This window comes from Verticillium dahliae, genomic scaffold (genome assembly GCF_000150675.1).
Source record: "Verticillium dahliae VdLs.17 supercont1.2 genomic scaffold, whole genome shotgun sequence".
Lineage (NCBI taxonomy): Eukaryota > Fungi > Ascomycota > Sordariomycetes > Glomerellales > Plectosphaerellaceae > Verticillium > Verticillium dahliae.
Window position 1 is genome coordinate 668,367 of NW_009276916.1, and position 10,590 is coordinate 678,956.

At 55.6% G+C, this 10,590-nt stretch overlaps 4 protein-coding genes across 4 annotated transcripts in view; 2 read left to right on the top strand and 2 right to left on the bottom strand.

The window, feature by feature from the left end:
- Positions 1 to 297: 297 nt before the first annotated feature.
- On the bottom strand, positions 298 to 2,075 carry VDAG_01017 (NAP1-binding protein; the record flags this gene model as incomplete). Its single annotated transcript, XM_009649903.1, has 1 exon — positions 298 to 2,075. The coding sequence occupies exon 1, from the start codon at positions 1,657 to 1,659 to the stop codon at positions 298 to 300; it is 1,362 nt and encodes a 453-aa protein (XP_009648198.1). The 5' UTR covers positions 1,660 to 2,075.
- Positions 2,076 to 5,027: 2,952 nt separating this feature from the next.
- VDAG_01018 (RNA polymerase II subunit A C-terminal domain phosphatase SSU72) lies at positions 5,028 to 5,858 on the top strand (the record flags this gene model as incomplete). Its single annotated transcript, XM_009649904.1, has 2 exons — positions 5,028 to 5,146; positions 5,201 to 5,858. The coding sequence occupies 2 exons, from the start codon at positions 5,028 to 5,030 to the stop codon at positions 5,856 to 5,858; spliced, it is 777 nt and encodes a 258-aa protein (XP_009648199.1).
- A 437-nt stretch (positions 5,859 to 6,295) lies between these two features.
- VDAG_01019 (RTA1 protein) lies at positions 6,296 to 7,316 on the bottom strand (the record flags this gene model as incomplete). Its single annotated transcript, XM_009649905.1, has 2 exons — positions 6,296 to 6,993; positions 7,127 to 7,316. 2 exons carry the CDS (start codon positions 7,314 to 7,316, stop codon positions 6,296 to 6,298), a joined length of 888 nt encoding a protein of 295 aa, XP_009648200.1.
- A 3,002-nt stretch (positions 7,317 to 10,318) lies between these two features.
- The window catches only part of VDAG_01020 (SpaA), a gene marked incomplete at both ends in the record, with an annotated part of 3,015 nt that continues 2,743 nt past the window's right edge, over positions 10,319 to 10,590 (top strand). Inside the window, one exon of the mRNA XM_009649906.1 lies at positions 10,319 to 10,462. Coding sequence (XP_009648201.1) covers positions 10,319 to 10,462 — 144 coding nt within the window. The remainder of the gene's footprint in view (positions 10,463 to 10,590) is intronic.

The window sequence follows — 10,590 nt, forward strand, 5'->3', positions numbered from 1 at the left end:
CACTGTAGGCTGTCATCCTTGATCATCATCCGCGATGCTCGGGTCTTGTGTCATCCAAGTTCAAGACACGCCCTTAAGCTCAGATCCACCCCCGCCTCCCTCACTGTCCAACAGTTGGCGGGGCCCAAACCAATCCATCAAGCGCCCCCTTCTGACATGCAAGTAGCTCGCCAATCAAATAAAACGCTCCAGCCGACCGTTTATCATTTCTTTGTACAAGATTCTGTAGAAAGACGCTCTCGGCGCAGGCCAAAATCACCAGGGCGATTGGCCCACCATGCTCATCGCGCGTCTTCGTCACCTGTCCTCTGCCACCGCCTTCTCGTTCCCAGGCTCGTCTGCTGATGTGACCACTTTTGGCGTGCTCGAGCGGTCGGCTGTCTTGTCCTCGACAATGTCAACAACAGGCGTAAACTGCGGATCGTTCGTCTTGGTACCAGGATCCTGGCTACCGCGGCGCATGGCTCCCGTCTCCTGATGCGACGAAAGCGTGGGAGTATTTGCCTGACTTCCACCTCGTTGCCCATGGTAGTGTACGACTTGCGGCGGTGGTTGTCCCGCTTGGATTCCCAGTTGCTGCGTAGGGTATGGGTCGAGGTCTTTGCTCGACGTTGAGAAGGTCGAAACGACGGGTTGATGATACCCATTGGCTGGCGCAGTGGTCGCGGGAGGTTGTTGCTGTTCGTATGTGGTGGTGTGATCTGCTTGCGTCGGTGTGCCTGAGTCGTGAGGCGATACAGGTCCCTCTCCAAGGTTGCCGGTCAGACTGTTCATCCCACCTTCAATGTCTCGCAGGAGACGCACATATTCCTCCGGGACAAGTCCACTTTCTCTGGTCTTGGGGTCCTCGGCTACCAGCCAACCCTGGCCATGACGGTATGACACCCAAATAATCTGGCCCTCCACCAGCGGCAGTTCATTTTCATTCTCCCGTTCAAAGTCAAACAAGGCTACAGCTTTGCCATGCATCTCCTCGTCCGGCGACGTGATGGTAAACTGGTAGTCTCTGGAGTACCGGGACTGATCTTCTTCACGGAAACCGGGCGAAGACGCAGAGCTTGAGGCATCCGACTCAGACCTTGGTCCCCCATGGTCCAGATACTGCCGCGGTGGCTGCTCGCCTATCTGATACGAGTGGCGAGAGTGTCGTGCCTGTGCAGCAGAGTAGGTGACATACTCGCCGCCAGGGCCGTTGGCTTCGCCTCCCTGGTTCACGTAGTAACGCTCGCTACCATCACCAGCTGTGCCCATGAAATATCCCCGCTCCCTGTCATAGTTGGCAGGGTTCGCCATGGAAGCGCCGCCATGATGGCGTCCATGGCCAAGGGCAGCATGCGAGGACTTGTGCTTGCGATGCCGTGAGCTCACAACAGGGCTCTGCAGGTCTTCGTCTTCGCTCCAGGGTGGACCATCACCGAATTGTATCGGAGGCAAGTCGTTGCCGCGACCAAATCCATCGGGCTGCCAGCCACCTGTCTCCCAGCTCATCTTGGAGTCCCAGGTGGCAGGCGGGTCCGAGAGTCGTCGAGATTCGCTCATGGGCGTGCTCAGACCGGAGGCGGGATGGGAGGGCTCGGGAAGGGGTCCATAGTGCATGGACTGCACAACCGGATAGGCGAAATCGCGCACAAGGGTGTATGGGAGGCTCGATGGAAACATGGGAAAGATGTGAGAGGGCGGTCGCGATCGAGAGGGGATGGACCCGGTGGAGTATTGAGACAATCGATTCTTGGAGGCGTGGGAGAGCGGTCTCGGAAGCGTAGAATGCCGGTTTGGTGGAGAGGTGACGAGAGGCGGAAGCGGAGGATGGTTCGGATTCGAGGCCGGAGAGGCTGCCGGAGGGGATGTCGCTGGCGAGGGGGTTTGCGACATGGTGGCGGCCATGATTGAAGAGAGGTGGTCGTTGTCGACGAGAGCGCCGCCAAAGGAGACAGCAGCAAGGCTCCGTGGCCGAGCGACACTAGCCTGTAAACTTGTCAGGCGCCAACGTCGAGCAAGCGGCCTGGTAGTCCCACGGCGGTTTGGTGGTTTCTGTTTGGTATGCCACTTGGTGGGGGCGACCCAAACCAAGTTCGAGCACTGGGGCAGAGACGGGGCGTCGCACTTGTCGGCCGAATCTGGAGCGCAATCGTACACAAGTTGAATAGACCGCAATGATATGTGAGCAGACGAGAAGTCAGAGGAGAAAGCACCACAACGAAGCGCTTCGGCCGCCTGGCCTGTCTCTGGAGAAGTGGGAGGTGGCGAGTAGCCCTAACGAGGCTGGCAAGGGAATTATGAGGGAAGCAACAACCTCCCAGGCGTTGCGAATGGGCCAGCAGTCGCAGGCAGCGCTAGAAGATGACAGAGGTCTAAGGAGTGTGGAGAAGTTAAAGATCAAAGTCCATGTAAGGGTGTCGTCAGGTGAGTTGATCTGAGCGAGTGGCTCAGACAATGTGCGATGTTGGAGGACGAGGCCGGCTGGTTCAACTGATGATGGTGGAGGAGGTCGAGGTGGAGGTGGTGGAAGAGAGGAGTCAAAGACACAAGACAACCCACTCAGATAACCAGTGGTTGCTGCCCTGGAGCGAGACGCTGGTCGCTGGCACGATTGAGAAGGGGAGTGAGGGGGGGTTGTTTATGGGTGGTAAGGTAAGGCAAGGTAGCGTGGGGTGGGTCGGTGGAAGCCTACCAACCTGGGTGCCTAGGTACCTAGGTCTGCTGGTACGTTCGGGAAGTACTACCAGGTAGCCACCTCCTTCCCTACTTGCCTACCTAGGTAGGTACCCAGGCAAGTACCTAATTGACCAGATTGCTTACTCCTGAGGGCAACAAAGATGCTGAGCGGCGGGAGCTGCCGGTCCTGCAAGGGATGCCTGCTTTGCTTGCGCACTCTTCCGCACTTCGTCCTCTGAGCGCCCCCCGCCTTGGGTAACAAGTCTACCTACCTCGCCTATCCTAGCCCACCTCACGGCTCGCGCGTGCCTGTCAACCACAGTCATGACCATTTCTCTGCCGCCCCAGTCCCTACCTTAGACGAGGGTATTCTGTTGATGTGTCTACTACTGACCACAGGTCGTCCACCACAAACCTATGCTGCCTGTTCCACGCAAGATGTCTTTGGAACCAGAGCTGTACCTAAGCGCGTCCGGTCACGCAGACCTCCTACTGGCCCATCTGAGCCGCCCGGCACTCTGTGTGTGCCCAACCGCCCATGGACATGTATAGCTCCGCCATGGAAATCGGACGATGCTCAACCCCAGCCAGCCATCGTCTTCTATTCCTGCCCCTCCTCTTGCTTCCCAGCTCATTTACGGCGCACGGTTCGCCATGGGCACAATTTCTCCCTCAAAGCTAGAAACATCGAGGGACACTTGCCATGGACCAGTGAACCGGGCGACGACAAAGGAACTAGTCGGTTTTGTCTTGCGCCTATATCTTGGCCCTTAGGTCAAAGGGAATCTTGCTAAGCAAACCCAGGCCAGATTCTCTCGGCCATTGACCAGAGGATGGCCTTCGGAGCTCGAGCAGAACTCCAGCGCGCGAAAGACGGCGCATGGCCCCGCCCATAGTGCCGCATGGGGTGCCAAAAGTCCCCTGCGCGAATCACATGGTTCTAACTGCGAATCCTGCCAATGTCGGGTCAACTTTCTGGTGGAGAGCAATCAGCGGATCCCTGCATTGCGACTTGACATCAGCTTCCTGTTCTTGTTGCTCCGCCATGTTGCCTGGCCTGGCCTGTGTGGCAGCAAAGTGCTGCGGTGAGGTACAGGTTTCTTCGCCCCGGAGCACTTCCCGAGGATTTCGGGTTATCGCTGTTCGCATATGTGTTTGGTGCTGCTTGGTGTCCTGCCGTGCTTAGGTACACTGAAAGAGTTGGCGGTGAAAACATCACGAGGCCAAGAAACGCCAGCAGCTCTCGAATTCCCCTCCAGCCTTCTTTGCTTTTTCGAACGACAGTCATCAGCATACCGTGCTTCTGGAAGCAGCAAATATGACCCACTGGCGTGGTGGGCCGATCGTCAATACCAGGCTTTCATGCTGGACTGGAACGTGGCCACGAACGGTAACACTGGCTTTAAATATCAAGCCGAGTATAGGGTCACAATGCAAATGCGGTAACTTCGCAAACCTTACATACCGGCTGCTCCGAAACGAGAGCTGGTTCGGAAGTAATCTGAAGGCGAAGATCGATCTTCAGAGGGCATCATTAACGAGAGCCGAGTTGTGCCACTCACGCAGAGCTCTCTTGCTTTTTATGGCAAAGATGCAGTCTGATGGTTCAAAGAAGTCACTTGTGTACCTCGTCGAGGGACATCGTGATTCTATTTTAGGAGGCTGACCTGCATCCGCCAGATCAGTAGCTCTGATTGGCTTCTTCGTGCGACCATTGGTTTCAGGTTGTCTGCAAGTAAAAGCCCGTTAGGCATTGGCAATCAAAGACAGCCAGCCAGCATTTCGTGCATGCTTTTATGGTGGGGGTTGCACTCAGTGTGATGACCTAAGCGAACCCCTCTGAAAGGGAAGGAGCACGTCAGATTCAAGCGAGAATCAACCGAACCGAGATCAAGCTATCCACACATCGCCACCGACCCAACGCAACATCCACACCATCCCGACAACAAAATTCAACTCTCGATCTCCTCACTCTCTCACATCAATCCTGTGCATCGCCAGGCGCTTCGCGTAGTGAAGCTCGCTGCCATAATCGTATCGCATCCTTTATGGGGCACAACGTTCGCAGTGGAGGTAATTGATTCAGGTATGATAGAACTCGACCCCCAGAAAACAACAGTCCCCTTCCCGAGCTCTCGTGATGAATTTCTTTATTGGAGCTGTCTGAACCTCGTGTTGACACATTATTACCTTACGCTAAAACCTCTGAACTCTGCTCAACTGCGCTCTTTCCTCTTACCTGCTACCACGTCTTTCGCGCGGCGTTGCTGACTCGAACGTGTCAGATTTCTCGTGCTGCCAAGTGATTCGCAGCGTGCGACAGTATCCTCACGACCCCGAGACTGTCTGTTGAACTCTTCAAATATCGAAGCATGGAGACAACAAACGGCACAGCGCAGACCGTTGCGCCAAGTGGCAATGGTGAACAGACGTCCGAATCCGGAGGATTCAAGCTGAAGTTCTGCACGGTCTGCGCCAGTAATCAAAACAGGTATGCTGCCCTCACCTGGCATGAACAGAAGGCTGTCTTGCTAATTCTTTCAAGGTCTATGGTGTCCCACCTCCGCCTTGCCGAGGCTAATTACCCCGTGATATCATTCGGCACCGGTTCCCTTGTGCGCCTGCCTGGACCATCCATCACTCAGCCCAACGTGTATCACTTCAACAAGACATCCTACGACAGTATTTACCGGGAGCTTCAGTCCAAGGATCCCAAGCTGTACGTGCAAAATGGTGTGCTCAACATGGTTGACCGCAATCGCAACGTCAAGTGGGGCCCTGAACGATGGCAAGACTGGCAGGTCGGTATGCCACGTCTTGACAAGCCCGATGACCGTGGCAGCCAGGGTGTAGAGGGCGGCATTGTCGACATTGTCATCACGTGTGAAGAGAGGTGCTGGGATGCTGTCATTGACGACCTCATGGCGCGCGGGGCACCCATGAATCGCCCGGTGCATGTCATCAACGTTGACATTAAGGACAACCACGAGGAGGCTAGCGTTGGCGGCCGCGCCATCCTAGACCTGGCCAACACGCTTAACGCTGCCGCCACGGAGGCACGACAAGCTGCCGGTGCGGCCAATTTTGACAGTGGCAGCGCCGGCGCCCGGGCCAGCTTTGATGAGCAGGTGCCTGATATACTGGCCGCTTGGCAGGACCGCTGGCCGCATTTGCCCGCGCTGTGGACATTGGCATGGTTTTAGTGCTGCATGATTCTGCTTCTTTTGTGTGATACGAGCGCGGCGTTATGGGAGGTTGGGGTTCGGATGGAATGAGACCAGCGGGCAAACACATTATGATATCAGCGTTCATTTATTATAGATGGTTGACTCGAAGACAAGCGAGCAGTCATCGTGTAAACGCAGATCACCATAATCAAATGACGATAAGAAACACTCGCAGTGCAGCCCTTGTGCCGCTGTCTTATATACAGATATGTCTCGTATCGTGGCTTGGGTACAAGCTGCGCTCGCACCCTACACTGGCCTCACAGACCGGTCGGGCTGGCCAATTTCATCGACATCATAAGACCCGTAAACCGATGACCACACATGCCGCCCTCATAATCTTCGCCAGGGTGGTGCCTTCTCCGGCCAACCTATTGGCCAGACATCACTGGGCTTGGCCACCTCGATGCCCTTCAAGCATCCCTGCTGCGCATCTCCACGATTCCGTCACTCGAGTGCAAGGAGTCCAGGTTGGCCGCCTTGCGCTTCTTCTTCGATTCGAGGTCCCCAACGTACCACACAACGAAGATGGCCATAACGCCGGCCATCAGCAGCGCGTCAAATATGTAAAGGTAGACCTCGTGGGTGATGAGGTACCCGTCGTTGCCCTGGATGTACTCAACGACACGGAAGATGCTACGCACCAGGATGATGGCGCTGGTTCCGTACAGCACGTACAAGTGCCTCTTCCACGGCAGACGACCCTCGATCGAGACGGGCGTGGGGCTCCTCGTCAGACGGTATTGGAACAGCACCGATGTGCAGACGAAGAAGCTAAAGACGACGATCTGGACGAATAGACCGCCAATGATAACTTTCTCGCCGAGCTTGAAGAGGTCGTAGTCCCCGGCGGCAGAGAGGCCGGCGCCGCTGGCTTGGACGGTGAATGCAACAACGTCGCCAAGAACGAAGATGCGGGTGACCCAGTTGACCGGAATGAGCGAGAGGTGCTCAGCACGGCAGGTGCGAATGAGGCGTCCGAGAATCATGTAGATAGAGGCGGCGAAGAGAGCCGGGGCCACGAGGATAAAAGTGCCCTGGATGGCGAAGGCCATGACACTTTCAGGGTCGAAGTGTCCCCAGATTCGGAATGCATAGCCAACCACTTGAACTATAGATTGAAGGCAAGTTAGTCAAGTCATGTGAATAATTATGTTGCTGGTCACAAACGTTTTCTATGCGTGCGAAAGACTGAAGAGGACAGGCCCCGTGTCGGGGGAGGGGTTAATCTGGGCTGAACTTACATAGACCACCAACCGTGAATGCAGTGAAATAATAAGCTTTGGCCCGAAGGAGACGCCATACATGCAGTGCTGTCAGAATAGCAAAGACAACTGTCGATGTGATACTAGCTGCAAGCGCAGGCTCGTAATAGTACAGAACAAAATCGATCTCTTTGCCGCCGGCGCCACTTGTTTGATCGTTGTCGGACATGATGGATGGTGGAAAGAACGCTTAGAAACCTGCGGGACTTGCGAGGACCATGAACGAAGGTGCGAGTCGTCCAGCAATTCGTGAGCCACGCTTGGTCAAGTAGTTCAACCACAGGGAATCAAAACACCCACCATCCTGCCGGGTAAGTTCCTTAAATATCATCCGCCATGACGAAAAGCCCGCCAGCTTATTCTGCCAGCGGCCGGTGGATGCAGAAGTACGATCGCTCGCGTCTTCGCAAACCTCGGGTCAGCCCCGAACCCGACACATACGAAGCCGCGGGTTCGGATCGCCCCACCATGCTGAAGCCTTCTGGATGAGCGTACCTTGGCGGAATCTCATAGTGACGATACCCTGTGATGCAACAACTGGATAAGTCTACGCAAGATGCGATTCAGCATTTGATAGAACACGCAATGAACATATGCCAGGATATCCGAAGCGGAATTCTCGGGTTCGAGAGTAGTTTCCTCGTGCTCAGTAGTGTTTCCAGGCCAGTGAGATGGGCAAACCGCAACGGCTGTGGACAGCGCAAGTGTGGCTGGACAACTTTTGGCCAACTGAGTTTAAGTCATGGTCATGATTGAGTTGGCCAGCGATCGAAAGAGTTGAAATCGTTGAGAGAAGATCCAGCTTGTGACAGGATTGAACATTAGATAACCTTGCTGACGTGTAAGGACGAGATCGGGGTGCTGAGAACGCGAAAGGATTTAACATTTCCCAGGGTCCACGGTTCTTTTTTATGCATCTCGTGTCCAAACAATATCTGGCAGACAACGTGGTCGTCCCATGCGTGGGTTGTTCTCAGACAAATCCAAGCCGGTGCGTGTAGAGCGAATGGCTGCAGACATGGCGTGCACAATCGTCAGAGTCGCCCATGCTGGATTCGCGCGACGCATCACTCTCATGGACCATCGATGCTCGAGCTACCGCATGGCAAGCGGATATCTTGGTCGCTAATTATAAGCCGAGGTGTCACGGCGATTGACGAGCTCTGGCGCAAGGAACGATCGAGTGCGGGCACCGGGCCCGTTAGATCCGACAAACCTTCTCGGTGCCGCGAACTAGAGAATGCGGTCTGTATCGGCAGGTTGCACAACCGCAACAAGCCACGGGCCGGAGACAATGTCGGCTACATGGCCGTAGCGGGATGACGGAGAGCGGCTTGGAGACCAAATAGATACTCAACGCATATTGAGTATTGGTACAGAAGTCCGTCTGCCGCCACGGCAGGGCATCAGAGCCACATCGCTTCCTCCGGGTTTCTTGCCCCCTGGTCAGGCAAAAAAAAGTTCGATCAACCTGATTAGGCGAGATGGCTGACGACAGCAATCAAATGGTTGACCTGGGGATCCTACGCTCCAGCTTTCGTCAAGTTCGAAAGGGACAATCCAGACGTGGCGGAGGAACGGGGCTTCGTTGGCATCCTGGCCAGCCCCAGTTGACATGTCGGCCGAAGGTGGTTGTCTACTGGAAAGGGATATGTGGGCGAGTCCATGGGGTTGGTAGTCAAGTCGATGTACTGTACAGCTCGCCGGGTCTGGCGGTAGGTCAAGACAGGGTGAATCCTGTCGCTGTGCTGCACCAGTAGGGAGGCTTTTTCTTGGCTGCTGCACTCACAGACACTGGGGCCCCTGGCTTGTCTGTTAGCGCGCGCGGGAAAATCGAACGGGCCAGACCATAAGGCGTGTCCTGTGCCCTGGATTTCCCCTGAACCATAGTTCCCTGCAGGCCATCTTTTTTAAGGGCCAGCAGGCTGGAGGGCAGAAGGGGGGGGGGGGGGCTGGAAACTGCTCCGATGGTTGGCGGCTTCGTACTCCGCTAGAGACGGTGTAGGAGGGGCATGGGAAAGGGGTATGTATACTGGTGCTCACTCCCTCGCCACGAGTCAGAAGATCGACTGTTAGTGCAGGTTTGCCGCGTCGAAGCGAGTATGCCTGTCGAGATGAATGCACAATGCTGCTGATCATGATGGCGTTAGACTGGGTGCATCGGCATTGAGGCTTATGTCTGAATTGCGGTGGTGCTTAAATGACGGAAATTCGCTGACTTGTGACAGTGACAGAGTAAAGGGAGAAGCTGGAAAGGACACTGGGGAGGACCTGGTCCCTGCCCTGGGAGGCCCTGGGAAGCATCCAGAATGAGAAGTGACGAGGTTGAAGGGGACGAATAAGATTGGAGTAACGGGGCTGAGTACATTTGCTGTACCTGACTTCAGGTCGCCCACTGTAGCGCAGGCGGGTAGGGGCCCCAGGGTACTTGTCGAGACTTGTAGGCTCATTTCCCACGAGATCTCTGGACGTCCCCACCCGCTCTGAACCTGGCTCAAGCGGCCTCTGATTGGAGGCTTGGTCGCACTTCCCCTGTTGGACTTGGTTGACGTTTCATGCTTCACCACGCCGTCGCGGGTTCTCGAGTCCCCAGGTCCATCCACCGGCTCCGGCAACTTCTCAACTTCTCGTCTTTTCGGTTTGCCTTGGGTAAACACTATTTAGCATCGCGATCACGGTAGCCCAGGGCGTCGTTGCACTCCATTATAGGAGGTGTGAGTCCTGCAGCAACGCAAATCGATATTCACCTGGGATCTTGTTATCGATTCCACCCACCCTGGATTGCCCCCAGCCACAGGCAAGTCGAGACGAGGCATTCCGAAGTCCAGCAACCACCCTGACCAGCACTGCGACGTTCCACAACTTCGAAATCTCCTGCCCTCACGCCCTTGGTATCAGCCTCATTCTGTTCGACACCACTTATCAATTTGTTTCGGTTTTCCTCCTTTACACCGGCAACGCGCTGCGGAGCCCCTTGGCAGCTTGTACTTGACCGATCGGCACTCAAGAAAGAAAAAAGCAAGGCGACACGGCAGCAACCCAACCCCAAGCCACAAGTAATTACAACCCAGCTTGCCTTTGTTTCAATCTTCCGACACCATCTTTGACTCGCGACGAGTTCCACCTGCTTGATCCGTCGTCACGCCCACCTCCTCGACCACCCAGTATACCATGAATGGACGAAATGCGCCACTGTCCCCAGTCTCAGTAGGCGGAAGCGAATGGTCCGGCATTGACAAGTACCAATCCATGGCCGACGACGGCTTCAACCGAGGGAATCTCGTCTCTCCCCCCAATTCTGGCGGCTCGAACGGGGTCATGAATGGTGGATTCTCATCCGGTCCTCGAAGCACTGGCGGCCCCTCGCCGCCGCCTTCTATCGGCCGATCAAGCAATTGCACCACCCTATACGCGCGGAGTGAGAGTGGCAGGAGTCAACGGGG